At 37.1% G+C, this 14,978-nt stretch overlaps 1 protein-coding gene across 1 annotated transcript; it reads left to right on the forward strand.

Annotated features, from left to right (window-relative positions):
- The first annotated feature begins 12,053 nt into the window (after nt 1-12,053).
- On the forward strand, nt 12,054-13,996 carry LOC149176381 (11S globulin seed storage protein Ana o 2.0101-like). The gene is made up of 5 exons (XM_089421451.1): nt 12,054-12,411; nt 12,503-12,789; nt 12,887-13,387; nt 13,477-13,694; nt 13,789-13,996. Exons 1-5 carry the CDS (start codon nt 12,054-12,056, stop codon nt 13,994-13,996), a joined length of 1,572 nt encoding a protein of 523 aa, XP_089277577.1.
- Nucleotides 13,997-14,978: the final 982 nt, after the last annotated feature.

Genomic DNA, 14,978 nt, shown 5'->3' on the forward strand with positions numbered 1-14,978 from the left:
CCACGTGATGGAAACACATCATCACGTTTACATTTTAAAATCCAACAAGTGATTTACAAAGAATGACCATGAAAAGAAAACATGTCTGGAAACCATTTCTCACTTATCTTTGTGAATGGGTCACCTCCTTGAGGTGGTTTTGCTTGTCGAACAACAGCTCTTCTTGGTTCACACACCAACGCTTTATCGTTAAGGTGCTGCTCTAGATGGAGCTTCCAGCAAGTGGCTCTTTGATGGCCATTTTTGTTGCAATGACTGCAGTAGGATTTCTTCCTCCATATCTACTTAACTTGTTTCTTTTCATGCTGTTGAGAGGGTCTTTCACGCCTCATGAGTGCTGCCATTCTTTTCCAACACTTAGAAAAGGTATGGTTAGGTAAACCACAAAAGGTACATGTTTTTCGATGCCTTGATCTTCATTCATTATTAACAACATGATCGTAATCAAAATGAACATTCGAAGATCGAAAATGGTTATACCTTCCTTTGCTGTCTTTGATGTTAGTATGGTTATGAGAGCTTGCCTCAGATCTTTCCCTACAATGGAAACTGCCATGGGATGATGGGGATGTTTTCCCATCATTCTCCTTCCCCGACGATGTCTCATACGAATCTAACACCTTCGAGCAGTCTCCTTTAGTGTATCTCGAGCTTGCAAATCGATGCTCATGCACAACCTCCAAAGGTTGAGTGATGCCTTGGTTATTAACACCATGTTCTTTCTCCTCGTGCATCGTCTTTGTAAGGAGCCGCATGTTTGTCCCTGTAATTGGGATCTCCAAATCTCCAATAGACATCATACTATGAGAATAAAGGAAATCAACATCTTTTACCTTCTCCTTTGATTTGGAAAGAACTGGTGACGGTTTCTCATCATCCGCCATTGGTGGTTCACTAACTGTCTCAGCACATTCCCCAACTTCTTTCCTGACATACCCAAGTCCTGCCTAACGGGGTAATTTTTCTACTTTGATGGGGTTGACAATGCCTTGGCCATTAACGCCCAAGCCTTTTCCTTCATACCCCATTCTCTTCAACAGTTTGGAGCCAATCCTTGTGGTACGATTTTCAAACACAGCGAAATCATCATCAAGAAATATACATGAAGATGGAGAACTACTTTTTACCTCACATGGGTTATGTTGTAGCTTTTCCAAGGCCTCGTCCTTTGCAGCTGTCGTAACAAACTTTATTTTTCCTCTTTCTCTTCATGTAAGCACATCTTCAATTCATCATTCTCTGTTTGAAGATTATGTTTGTTTTGCTTCATTTCCTCCATGGCCTCTTCTGTGGCTTTCAACTGAAGCTATAACTACACCTTTTCCTTTGTCTCTTTCTGTAGAGTTTCATACACAATTTCCACTTTCTTGGAAATGTCGAGCATGGTCTCGCACATTTCTCTTTCATCCTCTATCATTGCACGTTCCATTGTTCACATTGCAATTCACATACACGTAAAGACCGCTCTGATACCACTTGATCTAGGTTCGAGTGTGAAGAAGGACCCTTCCAAGACCTTTTACTTTCGTGATGTGTTAAAATTGATTTTTAAAAGAACATTAATGAATACATCTGCATGTTGTAAAGAAGAGGAACATAACAATCATCAAAATATGAAAACATAAGTCGTTGATAATGGAGTTCGTCTAGGAGGGACCACCTCTCCGGGCCCCAGTGTCAAGATGGTGTAGGCCGCTGCATTAAGTGTTATCAATAATGATGATGTACACAAGAGATGATGTCTCGATCATACAAGGAAAAATGCCCTCACGCAAGAGTGGCTCTAAGAGATGTTCCACAATTACAACTCTCAATCAAAGGACTCCTATCAGTATGATACAAAAACATGCATGGTGAGCATCCCACCAACATGGCACAAAAGGGATGTCAAAACAAAACACATGCATGACGATAATAAGAGTATCCCAAGGACATACAACAAGGGATCTCAAAGCATAACATAAAGACTTATGATAGAAAGTACATCATTAGAAAGATTCTACATAACATGAAGCAAGGAATCATGACAACATGAAATAAACAAGATCCTGCATCAATATCAATCAAGGATCCATGCAGCATAATGTAAAAGAAGAAGTAGATGGACAATAACCATATACCTCACACCATGGGCCATTTGAAGAAGTGGATGTCTCACTGCTGAAGATGCTTAGACCATCGATCTCAAGGCATTGAAGCTTGATGAATATCAATTTCGCAGCATTGATTGCAAGAAGAAGAATCAATCAAAGAAGAGTCAATCAAAGAAGCATTGATCAAAAGATGAATCGATCCCAAGACGAAGAATCTATCATAAAGAGAAAAATCGAGCAAAGAGAGAATAACTGCTCTGGACTTGCAGCACTGTAGCTCGTTGGCTATCCCGCTCTATAGCACTCTGGCTTATATCACTGCAGCTCTGCGATCAACCTGAATTTCAAGCACTCTCTAGTTTCATGCTTCTCTGACCTCTTTCTCGCAGCCTTTCCATGCAACCTTTCAGGTTTTTTGTCATACTTCTCTTGCCCACTGTTACATAGCCTTTCCACACTTTCTCGCAGCCTTTCCATGCAACCTTTCAGGTTTTTTGTCATACTTCTCTCGCCCACTGTTACATAGCCTTTCCACACTTTCCTCACACAGCCTTTCCATCACCATCGGCTCTCTGCATCCATCGTGTTTTATAACACGTTTAGATCAAATCCGCACTTAAAAATCGAAGGTCGATTTTGTTCAAAATAGAAGCCATTTTCTTAGAAGCATTGACTGGTGCAACAAAATCCTCAGAATAGCCTTCTTTCTATTTAAAATAGAAATACACTAAAAAACTAATAAATTCAACCAAAACATAAAAGACGAGATCTTAATTTTTATCAAATCGGATCTATAATTCCATCGAGTCCATGTCTAATCGCTTATCGCTATCGCTTCTACTAATAACCCTGCATATCAAGGGATCCACTAACCCCAATCACCGATATCGACGATCGCTAATCGCATTCGGCACATTGAGGGGTCCTGGTCCTCGGCCTTTGGGTTTCACCGACTCGATCCGACACTCCATCGCTGATTTACAAGCGACGATATCACCAATTTGACTTCTCCGACCCCATATATCGGCAATCATTGATCGTTGGTATTAAAGTCTACCCTTTACATGATTCTTGATGCGATTTGACTTATAAAGGCTTTAAGTCCATTTTATGAGAAAAACCTCCCTTTTTCAAAAGAACCAAGGCAACTCTCTTCACGATAACTTCATCATCCGGACTCGGATTGACGAACCGTTCGCACCTCTATGATCAGGAAGATGAGATATATGCTCTAGTCTTGGTTCAAAGTCATTCTGAGCATTTTTATTTTTAAGCCATCTTTGTCCTGTGTCTCTCTAGAGCCACCTGGATCAATAAGCATCTATCATACCACCACTTTTCAAGGGAAATAATCTTATATATATTGGAAAACAAGAACCAGAGCTTATCTTTAGTCTCTTGGAGAAACTGTTTTGACAATTTTGGAAGGAGGTTACCAATATCCAGCTACAGTTCCCATAGATGCAACAAAAAATAAGACATATGAAACAAATTGCAAAGTCATCAATGCTTTATTGGGAAGTCTGACAGAATCAAAATTTTTCAAAGTCATGCAGCGAAACACGGTAAAATAAATATGGGGCAGAATCATTCAAAGCTATGAAGGTGATAACAAGGTTAAAAGTGTTAAACTTCAAACTTTTAGAATTCAATATGAAACTCTCAGAATGCATAATGATGAAAGTATTGCCAGTTTCTTTCTTCATATAGATGAGATTATAAATCGCATGGAAAATCTTGGTGAATAAATAAGGGACACTACTTTAGTAGAGAAAATGTTAAGATCTCCAACTCCTAAATTCGAGTCAAAAGTGTCTACCATTGAAGAAAAGCAGGATCTATAGACTCTTACTGTTGTTAAACTTCATGGGATCTTGACTGCTTTTGAAATGAGGAAAGGAGGCCCCTTAGAAGTTAGAGAAGTCGCATTTAAAGTATTTGCAAAGGGAAAAGAAAAGGAGGAATGCAAGGAATTAGGATACATATCAAAATAAGATGAGGTGAACTTTGTAAAGAAACATCAACTGGCCACCAGAAGCTTCAGAGGTAAGCTTCCCTTCAAATGTTTTCATACGTGTGATACTTTATTCTGTTCTTGTTGCAGCTATTTACTTATCAAATTCTTGATAAAACTCTTACATTCTGGTTCAAAGTTTAACAGATAAAGAATTAGTTTTTTTACAAAGCTTACTTGGCATACATTGGTTTCTCTTATAACAGTCGCGTATATATGCTATTTGGGTTAAGTAAAGTCATGTTACATTACAGAAAAGGAAAAATTGTTATTAGTTTTTAAAATATTGATTCAAATCCCCCCCCCCCCCCACCCCTCTTAGTATTTTTCCCAACATCCTTTTGTTCCCAATGTTACCTCCAACACCTTTTCTAGAACTCATTCTCTTAATTGGAGGCATGAGAAAGGCTACAAATATACAGTGAGGGAAAATACAAGAAGAACTTCTACCAATAAAAATAGAATAAAGATGAGACACAGACACTTTGACCCTAGATCGAAAGACATCTAGATCATCACCAACATGCCACACCACAAGACCAAATTCCAGTATATTTTCGAGCTCACCACATCGCAACAACATGCCATGACTTAGAGATAACTAGTGGGAATTTCTTGAAACTAAAATTTACACAAAGGCACTAAAAAAAGCCCTAAACCCCTAATTTGACTAGCGATCACACAAGACAGAACGCTTTGAGCTATTTCTAATGGATGCAACATTGTAAGGACCAAAGCTCCAAACATGAAAATAATTTGAGACAAAGAAACCCCAATAACAACAATCACCCATTGAAGTTGAGAAAAATTCCTTAAGGAATCAGGAAAACTAATGAATTGAGAAATTACCCCTAATGGCCTAGACGAGCAAATTAGTGAGGCAGTCGTACTAGATTCATGAATCAGAGACAACAAATAAAATTGTAACCCTAAGACAGATAGAAATAAACTCACCAGAACTTTAAAGAATAACCAGCCACATTCCAGAAAAAATAAGGACCATTAAAGTCATCGTTAAGAGGGAAGAATGAAATGGCATACTTCTAGGAAGAGATAGATAATGGAGGATAACAAAATATCCTTGCCTCCAGTCGCACAAGGCTCATACTTCAACCAGCACCTCTCCATAACTGAAATTTTATAACAACAAAGCCACAACATATTTAACATGCCCATAATAACTTCCCATTGCCACGTCGTGATGAGGAGGAGACAGGTATGTGGGTGGTACAGGCTTCTAAATAGCCATGGCATTCGAGAAAACACCCCTATGATGGAATAACATTAGTTATAATAATAATATTACAATTTAATATAATATTATGAATATTTATTAATTATATACTTTCAAATTACTACTAATATTAACCCAATCAATTTGTAACAATGTCATATTGTTGAATAAATTGTTTGTTAATATTAATTATATTAATTAATATTAGTTATATTATGGTTGACCTAAATTTCCTATGGTTGAGCATCACTAAATTTAATATTAATAATTAAATGACCATTCAATTTCAATAATTAATTGATTGATGCCTCTTTGATAAATCATTGGCTCAATTTCATCATGGAGATATGCAAGTCCCTTGGCAATCTCCATGACGATGTTCCTGTGTTGCGGCCACATCAAAGGTTGGGTAATGGAATTTTCTCCAAATAGGTGCTCATCTAAATTCCCATTAGGCATGTAATCGTATATCAGAAACTATTGGTGCCCTTCCCTTTTGTCGTTGGTTATGCAGAAACCTCTCAAAGAGACCAGATTCATGTGCCTGATGTTGATGTTGATATGCACCTCGTTCAGGAATTCGAAATCCCATTCCAGAGTGCAGTTTTTTATTCTCTTCATCGCAATCTGCTGACCGTCATCAAGCATTCCCTTGTACATCTACCAAATTTCCCTTGGCTGATGAGATTTACGTTACTGAAATTATTGGTGGCAACCTTGACATCCTCAATGTCGAACCACACCACCCAAGTGTTGTGTTTAACAGCGGATGTACTACAGTGCTTAGGAAACCATAGGTTAAAACTTGGCCCTACGATGCGGTTTGGATAAAGGGCAAGCCAAGAATACACTGAGCGATATTTACGTTTTTGGGCCCAAATTCATTAACCATTCAAACAGCATACAAAATCATGAAATAGTAGCATTTCTTACTAGTTTCCCGAATTTTCAAATTTTTGTACATGTCGACCAGATTCTTTTGAATAAGATATCCATTTACTTTGCATGCCTGATAGGTGGCAAGATTTCAGAGATCACCTTTGCAAGCCAAGTTCAGGTTAGTAATCCCTAGTTTGTGAATCCAGTTCTGCTTCGTTTGTATGCCCGTAGATAGAAGAGGGCTCGATTCAAGCCCATACACACCATTTTTCAAACAAATCGCCACCAAGTCTGGTGATAGACCCAGAGATTCTAGTTGTTTCTGAAATATCTTGAGGCAGGCGACGACAGAGGCATTTGTGGGAAGCACAAAACCAAATGTGTCTCTCAAGTATTGAGATAATCCCACTCCAAACAAGCTAAGGAATGTTTGGCAGCATGGACTATCATTCCTTCCACTGATAACCAATACATATGAAGACTTGTCCCAAGCAATTTACGAACATAGTGTAGGTTCATCGGACATTCTGCATCTGTGAATGCCCAATACAATAATGAAAACAGCCGCCAAAGGAAGATAATCTCCATTTTCATTTTTCTTATCCCACATAATTGATGAATAAAAGGGTCATAGAATCACAATCTAATCAGGGAAATGAGGAGGCCAATGTAGAAAATTACGTCAACTATGAGTACTTGAAAACAAGTCAAACACATTGATGTATGCCAAAACTGGATTATAACTTAAATTCGACGCATTACTTGCATATATATAAACATGATTAGAGATTTTAGGTATTAGATCATGTTTTATTTATTTGTCAACATAATGGTGAGCATCGGTTGTGCCATTTCTTGAATCCAAAGTTTCATGTCCTCTGGTCAAAGTCTATTCTTTAAGTGCAAATGGACATCTCCATAATCTTTTTATCAGTCGATATGCTTCTTTGTTTTTAGAAAAGATAACTAAATTGATATTTTATAACGGTCTCCAGTATCTTGTTCTACATTTTAAAATATCCCCACAATTATCAGGGCTACATGTGCTTGATATCTCTATAGATCAGATTATTAGGAATATGATTAATTTTATAGAAATGATCAAAGTAGTAATATTAAATTTGATTATACCTCCGCACTAATTTTATATTTTTTATTAAAAACTATTCCAATCATCATATCACTCGATTAATAATATTTTTATTTAAATATAATATATATTATATATATATTTTTAATTATAAATAAATCTATTTTTATTACTATTACAATAAAGTAATCAAACTATTACACTAAAGTAATCAAACTTAATAATAATTAAATTATCATAACGTTTTAAAAATAATCATAGACCAACATTTACCCCATTGATAAATATGTTTTTATTTTTAATGTATATTAACAACATAATGAAAATTTATTAAAATTGTATCGATGCACCATTACATTAGATTAATCTCAACATTATCACATTTTCTACTATATGATCATCTAGTGTTTTGTGTGTTTTATTACCAAGGAGCATTTGAAAATTGTCACTAAAATCATGCAAAATGTAAATTTAGAGGGAAACCCACGACATTTATAAACCATACATTCACATGCTTCTCCACATCAACCTTTTCCAAGATCATCTTGTCGTGCCTCACCAAGGATCCATGCATTGGCATTGTGAAAAGTAATGCATTCTTATGTTTTCATGATTCGTACATTTGATGCATGTAAAATTTTATAAACTAAGATTTAACTAAAACATTATGAATTTTATAAACTAAGACTTAACTAAAACACTATGATTTATTTTAGAACACTTTAAATAAAACATTCACTTTGATGTTGAAGTTAATTTTGATTTATTTTAAAATACTTTAAATAAAACTTTTGGTTCGATGATGAAGTTAATTTTATTTAGTTTATTGTGGTGGTTTTATGTATTGCTATGGGTATTTCATGCTATCGAGTTTATGTTATTACATCTATTCAATTTTTGGCAAATTTTCATGATAATGTTTCAAAATTGAATAAGTTGAAAACTTACTTTAATCAACTTAAAAATAATAAATTTATTATTAAATTTTTTTTTTTAATTGGAATTATATATATATATATATATAATTTTTAAAATATCAGAAGAAAATAGCATAAGTAAATTTCTAACTATTTTGACAAACATTTTAATAAACATAATAATTTAGTGATATAATTTCTATAAATATAGATATGTAATAGTGACAACTCAACATTTGGTAATTAATATTGGATAAGATTTAGTTATGAACTTTTTTGAGCAATACGAGAGGGACACTAGTAGTTGGATGCCCCTTGGATTCCTCCAAATGCCACGTAGGAAATCACATTGGCATTACGATAGTTTTCCCCTACATGGGAGCACATGTTGGGAATTTGTGTGATAAACCGCATGCAGATTTAGGCGGATTAGGGTGTATGTTTACTGTGGGTTTTGGAAGGTTATCAAACCGTCATGTTATTCTACTTAGGTCTGGCAATTGAACATTTGGTCCCCCCGGTACTTGCGCAACCTTGCTGCAATGATGGTCGCAAGCACCACCATTCTTGGCGTTGTGGAGAGTGTGTTATGGGGCATGATGGTTCCTGGTTCATCATGTTGTTCAATTGTTATTTTGTGTTTTGTTTGGTTTCCTAGGATGGCTTTTCTTCGTCGTCACACACTTGAAACTAGGGTATTCATATTGCGATTTTCCTCGGCTCGATGCTAGATATGGATTGTTCGTGCTTTGGAGGGTTTATCTATAGGTAACTTGACATTTTTTAACAAAATTTGGAGGATTTAATTGCGCCAACTTTGGCAATGGAGGCAGAGCCATGGCATTTTTATCGGAGGAAGTTAATTTATGCTGGCCTAGAATTTTGAGAGCCATGAATTACAGTGGTGACAGAGCTGAATTTTCAATTCAAAGAGGAACAGGGTGAAACCATGTGAGGATTTTTACTCATTCTATATTTCATAAATGTGGCGATGACGGACCTAGGTTTAGGATTAGGTTCAGGTCAAGTTTAGGTTTCGGTTCAGATCCAATCTAGGGATGTTTGCAAGTTCGAATTATCACTTCACCTTTAATGTTTTTGCTTGTGACCTTCTTACAGTTTGTATCATATCATATTATATGTTGTATAATCTTTGATTTTCATTTGGCATGAACATTTTCTACGGAATTCCTGCCCAAAATTCTTTAATTCTTTCAATGGTTTCTAGTTATCCCAACACTTCTACTTTGTTAGACCTGTCTTTATATTTTTAGTCAGAAATTTATTTTAGAACGTATTTTAGCAATCATGCACAGCAAAGCTCTCCAAATAGTAGAATATTCAAGGTTCAATATCGGCCAGTGGTGGTGGAGTGCGTTTGTCAATATTTTTCTGTATTCTTCCATATAAAGGTCAAAGAGGTGTGGACTGAAAGGGAAATTTGTTTGGGTAGTCTCTCATCAGGTCATCACATTATTCGTTTAATTTCTTCTTCAGTTGAATTCTTCGTTACTTGGTATGTATATGACTCTGAGAAAGTACTGGGTGGATAGTGTATGTATCGAGGCTCGAAGTTGGAGTGTAAGTTTTGTCTATAATCAAAAAATTGTTCTCCCCCCAAAAATAAGTTTCGCTATAAATTATCCAATTGAAATCCCTACACAGTTCCTCAAGTTTTCCATGTCATGCACATGGAATGTATATGGGTCATAGTTGATAGAAAATAAGAACTTTAACATTTGGTCCTCTTACATTTTCCCATAATGTTCAGTATGGCTAGAAATTTATGAGGCTTCTTGACACTCACTTGATCCTTAATTTGACATGTATGTATAATGTATGCAAATATTTCATTGGATTACGAACTTAAGACAACGAGTTTTATAAGGTTTGTCTTCTCCTTTGTTTCTTCATAACATGTAAATGTTTGTCTTTCCTATACTTGAAAGCATATTCAACCAGTTTTTAGTCCTCCACGAGAGGTCATAATTACAAGCAGCACAAGGCACATAACATCACATGCTTCTCCTCAAAAGTGAATACAACCTCCAAGTGTGGAGAAGGGTTTCAATGGTAGGTCATTTTTTTTGGAAAAAAAAAAAGTCAAAGAGAGGTTGGATCTACCTCGAAAAAAGAATAAAATACAACCACTCAACTCCAAAGGTTGCACAAATCGGTTCCATTCAGTGGTTTTTTAAGTCGACCTTTCAACTCAGAAAGCTCGTTGTACATTGAGTACTCATACTCGTTGTATGACTTGTTTCCAACATTAATATGTATAAATACGCAATTTGTTATTTAAATTTCTTTCTATATCTGAACTGAGCGAACCCTTTCTTAGTATATATTTTGGCTCTTTGACAGGCCAAGATATGCATGTGTGCTATCACTATTTCCGGTCTCCAAGTTTTCCGAGAGGTCACTTTTACTGAATATTGAAGGAACACTTTGGTTTGGGTAATCCTGTCGCAGTCTTATCAGGTCGCAACCATGAATAAGAGGCTTTAAAAAAACTTTATGTTCATATAAACCATCAACTAAAGCCATAGTTTAGCTACCATGAATTGTAAGCCATAAGTTATAGAAATTTTTGTGTGTGGCTTGGATGAGCATATAGATTCAACATTTCTGAAAATGATCCCTTCACAAACTTCGTCCAACACTTGCCCATTTTTACATCATAATCTATTGCTGGTACTTTCTCAATCATTTTTATTATGCAAGTCTTGTTGATGTATTTAGTGCTAAGAGGAGCAACTCCAAGAGATAGGTCTCCATTGATGAGTTCAAACCCAGTTTCAACAATGTTTCTACCACCCCTTTGCAAATGGTATTTGAACCTACACTCAATTGTGGAACCAATAGGACTATTGAAACAAATTAATTGAAATATCCCATCCATTAGAGGTAGATTATTATGCGGACCCGATTGGAGTATCAAAACTAGTTTGTTTAAATATCACATCCCCTATGTCGAAAGTTAGAGCATGTGCACAACTTAAAAATCTCTAATATTCTTAAAGTTGTAATATGCGAGATTAAGCCGATGAAACTATATTATATTTGATTGATTATTACCAAATACCCTTAAATTCTGATTAGACACATGAACACACTATTTCGATTTATCAACATTAATACGCACATTAAATCTACATACCTTATCGGCCTTACTTTGCGCTTCTCATACAAATGCTAATCTACATCTTTCAATTTAGGTATATCCTATCGGCGTTACTTTAAACCTCTCCGCCTCTCATACAAATGCTAATCTACATCTTTCAATTTAGGTATATCCTATCGGCGTTACTTTAAACCTCTCCGTGCAAATGCAAATCTTAACATCTTTCAATTTACGCTGATAAAAAGTTTTAAAAAGCAAAAAGACTAAAGTACCGAATTCCAAAAAAGACTAATTAGGTGAGTGAGCTAATTATATGAAAACAGGGAAAGCCTTTACCGAATGAATTTTGCACATCATGCAACTCTAATGAGCAGAAGTACCCATGCGTTCAATGAAGGGACGGAATAAATCATAATTTTTTAACGAAACAGTTGAGCGGGTGATATCAATTGTAAAAGTGAGAAAGTATCTTTTAATTAACCTGGGCAGGTTGCGACGACACGACGGAGGATAGCCGCACCACACGCGACAAAATTCTTCTACATCGTTGTGCCCATGTGTCTCTCTGTTGGAACCATAGCCTTAATGATATCGCCTTCAGCATGCTATAAGAGCACTTCATACTCACAACTATACAAGCAACAGCGACTGGATTGAGTAAAAGCAAGCAGCAGTCCGTCGAGCAAAACCCTTGGTTACGAAATGGAGCGAAAGATGAGAGTGGGATCAGCGCTTCCGATGCTCTACTTTTCATTTCTTCTTATTTCGCTATCCTCTGTCACTGCCCAGCGAAGAAGAGGCTTTCGTTATGGACGGGAGGAGGAATACCGGCATGATGAGAGATCATCAGCATGTCGGAGGCTGCAGCGGCTAAGTGCCCACGAACCCTCTGAATCGGAATCGCTAAGATCCGAAGGTGGCACCTTCGAGTTGTCGAACCCAGAAGACAACGAGGAATTGGAGTGCGCAGGCGTTGCCTTCTTCAGAAAGACGATCGAAAGGGGCGCCATGTCGCTGCCTCAATATCCCAACGCCCCTCTGCTGCTTTATGTTCACCGAGGTACTCTAATAATACAACTTCTTTCTGTATGTCGCATGATTCCCTAAATTTGTTATTATTATTATAATTGCTTCTATATGTGCATGTGCAGGTGAGGGCAGACTGGGCATTGTGTTCCCGGGGTGTCCGGAGACTTACAGAGAAGACGAATCTTCGTTTCAAGGGCGATCAAGGCGCAGGTCAGAGAGACGAGGGGAAGAAAAGGGAGAGGAAGAAGAAGACTCAAGTCAGAAAGTGAGGCGAGTGAGGAGAGGAGACGTAATAGCCATATTTGCAGGAGCAGCCTACTGGTGTTACAACGATGGCAACGAGCCTCTCCAAATCGTAGCCATTGCCGACGTATCCAACCCTCTAAATCAGGGCCGCAGGAGTTACCGAGTAAGTGTCCCACTCAATTAACTAATAATCATCCTTAACTATGTTATAAATTCTTTCATTTCATTTTATGGCTGACTGAGGGGGTAAAAATGTACAGCCCCACCCTCTGGCTGGGCAAGGCTCATCATCTGGTCGTGGTCGTCGTCATGAAGAGGAGGGAGAGGAAGAAGGAAGAGGGAGAGAAAGTGGGGGCAATGTGTTTGCAGGGTTTAGCACGCGCTCTTTGGCCGAAACGTTGGGCGTGAATGATGAAACTGCAAGGAGGCTTCAACAGAATCAGCGATCACGACGTTTTGCTAGGGTTGAACGCGGCCGACGACTCAGCTTACCCGCCCCTCGATCTCGATCTCGCTCTCCTTACGAGAGGGAGAGGGAGAGGGATGATGTTGCTGGTGGATTGCATCAATATAATTCATCTGCAACGGAGAATGGCATGGAAGAGCTTGTGTGTGAACTGCGTGTAAGGCACAATGCTGACAACCCGCAGGATGCCGATGTCTACGTAAGAGATGGGGGACGGATGAATATAGTCAACCGTTACAAACTTCCTGTACTCAAATATTTGAGATTAGGAGCCGAGAGGGTTGTTCTCCGCCCGGTAAGCAATAACCTTTATTGGTCCGCTTCACTTTTATATATATAATAATGTTAATGTTTCCAAATCAAATCAATGAAATTTGAATGCAGAGAGCAATGTCTGTTCCATGGTGGAGGATGAACGCGCACGCAATAATGTACGTGACTAGAGGGGAGGGGAGAATGGAGGTGGTGGGAGACGAAGGGAGGAATGTGTTTAATGGGCGCGTGAGAGAGGGTCAGTTCATCGTCATTCCCCAGTTCTACGCAGTCATCAGGGAAGCAGGAGACGAAGGGTTGGAGTGGATAACGTTCACAACATCAGACCTGTAAGTATAACCTAATTATTACCACTGCTGCTAATATGATGTACTGTTCAGCAATCATACTCATCGGGTAAATTGGTATCATGCGTTGTTGCAGTTCTTTGCGGTCGTCTCTGGCAGGAAGGCAATCGGTTTTGAAGGCAATGCCAGAGGAAGTGGTGAGAGCCGCTTACAGGATCGACCAAAACGAAGTTGAACAAGTGATGAGGAACAGAGAACGCGACACCCTTATTTTGCCTCCATCATCTACCCGCTCATCCCGTCGATATCAGGCGGACATCATACCAGGTGTCCAGATGGAATAGAATATTAATATTACCCATGCATTTCACGCACATTCACTGGAACCCTTAATGTGAATATATATGCAGTCTCGTCCGAATATAGGCTTCCTCACCTCTGCAAATTAAATGTAATTGAAAGAATAATTATAATAATGGATTTACCGTTCCTTTTTGTTCACCGCGTTCTGGCCGGGTTCCTTTGGTTTAATGTCGTCCATAACATTACATTACATTGTATATCATATCACTTTGCACTCCGTGATGTCATAAACCTTCCAAGTAACATTACTGAAAAGTTTAACTGATCAACTACCATCTGTAAGATCACGATGAAATATATATATATATATTTTTATTGTAGTGGCCCCCTCTCTCTTTTTTCCTTTCAGGAAAAGGACGAGAATATTGTAGTCCCTTCTCTCTCTTTCTTTCTTTCAGGGAAAGGACGAGAATATAAGTTTGGTGCCCTTTCAATTTCCCTGGTATCGCTGGTTTATATATATATAGATATATATCAAAAGGAAAATGACGGGAAGATGGTTATTGATGAAATCAATTCTAATTTTAATATCTATTCAAATTTAGATTCAACCTTAAACATATTTTTTTACATTTTTCAAAAAAAGAAAGGAAAGAGGAAGATATGCTAACTAAATAATGATTAAAGATAAATTAATCTAAATTAATAATTATCAATAAATTTGTAATTAATTAAGAGTATTTGATTTTTTTATTAATAATTTTTTTTTTAATTTTTGAGTTTTTCATTAATTTTTGAGTTTTTTTTAGTGAATTTATCATTAGGAAAATCAATAAGAAAATATTAATCCATTTATAAAATTTTCTTATTAATCACTTTATAAGATTTTGAGATTGACTTATTTATAATATTTTGGGATTGAAGGGAAAAAGTGGATCATTACTCAATGTAAAGCAAACCACACATACCAAAGATATATGTCATCTTTGATATTTTCAGCGTTGCTAAATTTTTTATATAATT

This window comes from Pinus tabuliformis, chromosome 4_1 (assembly GCF_031772625.1).
Source record: "Pinus tabuliformis cultivar Carrire ecotype Pingquan chromosome 4_1, CPIR1, whole genome shotgun sequence".
Lineage (NCBI taxonomy): Eukaryota > Viridiplantae > Streptophyta > Pinopsida > Pinales > Pinaceae > Pinus > Pinus tabuliformis.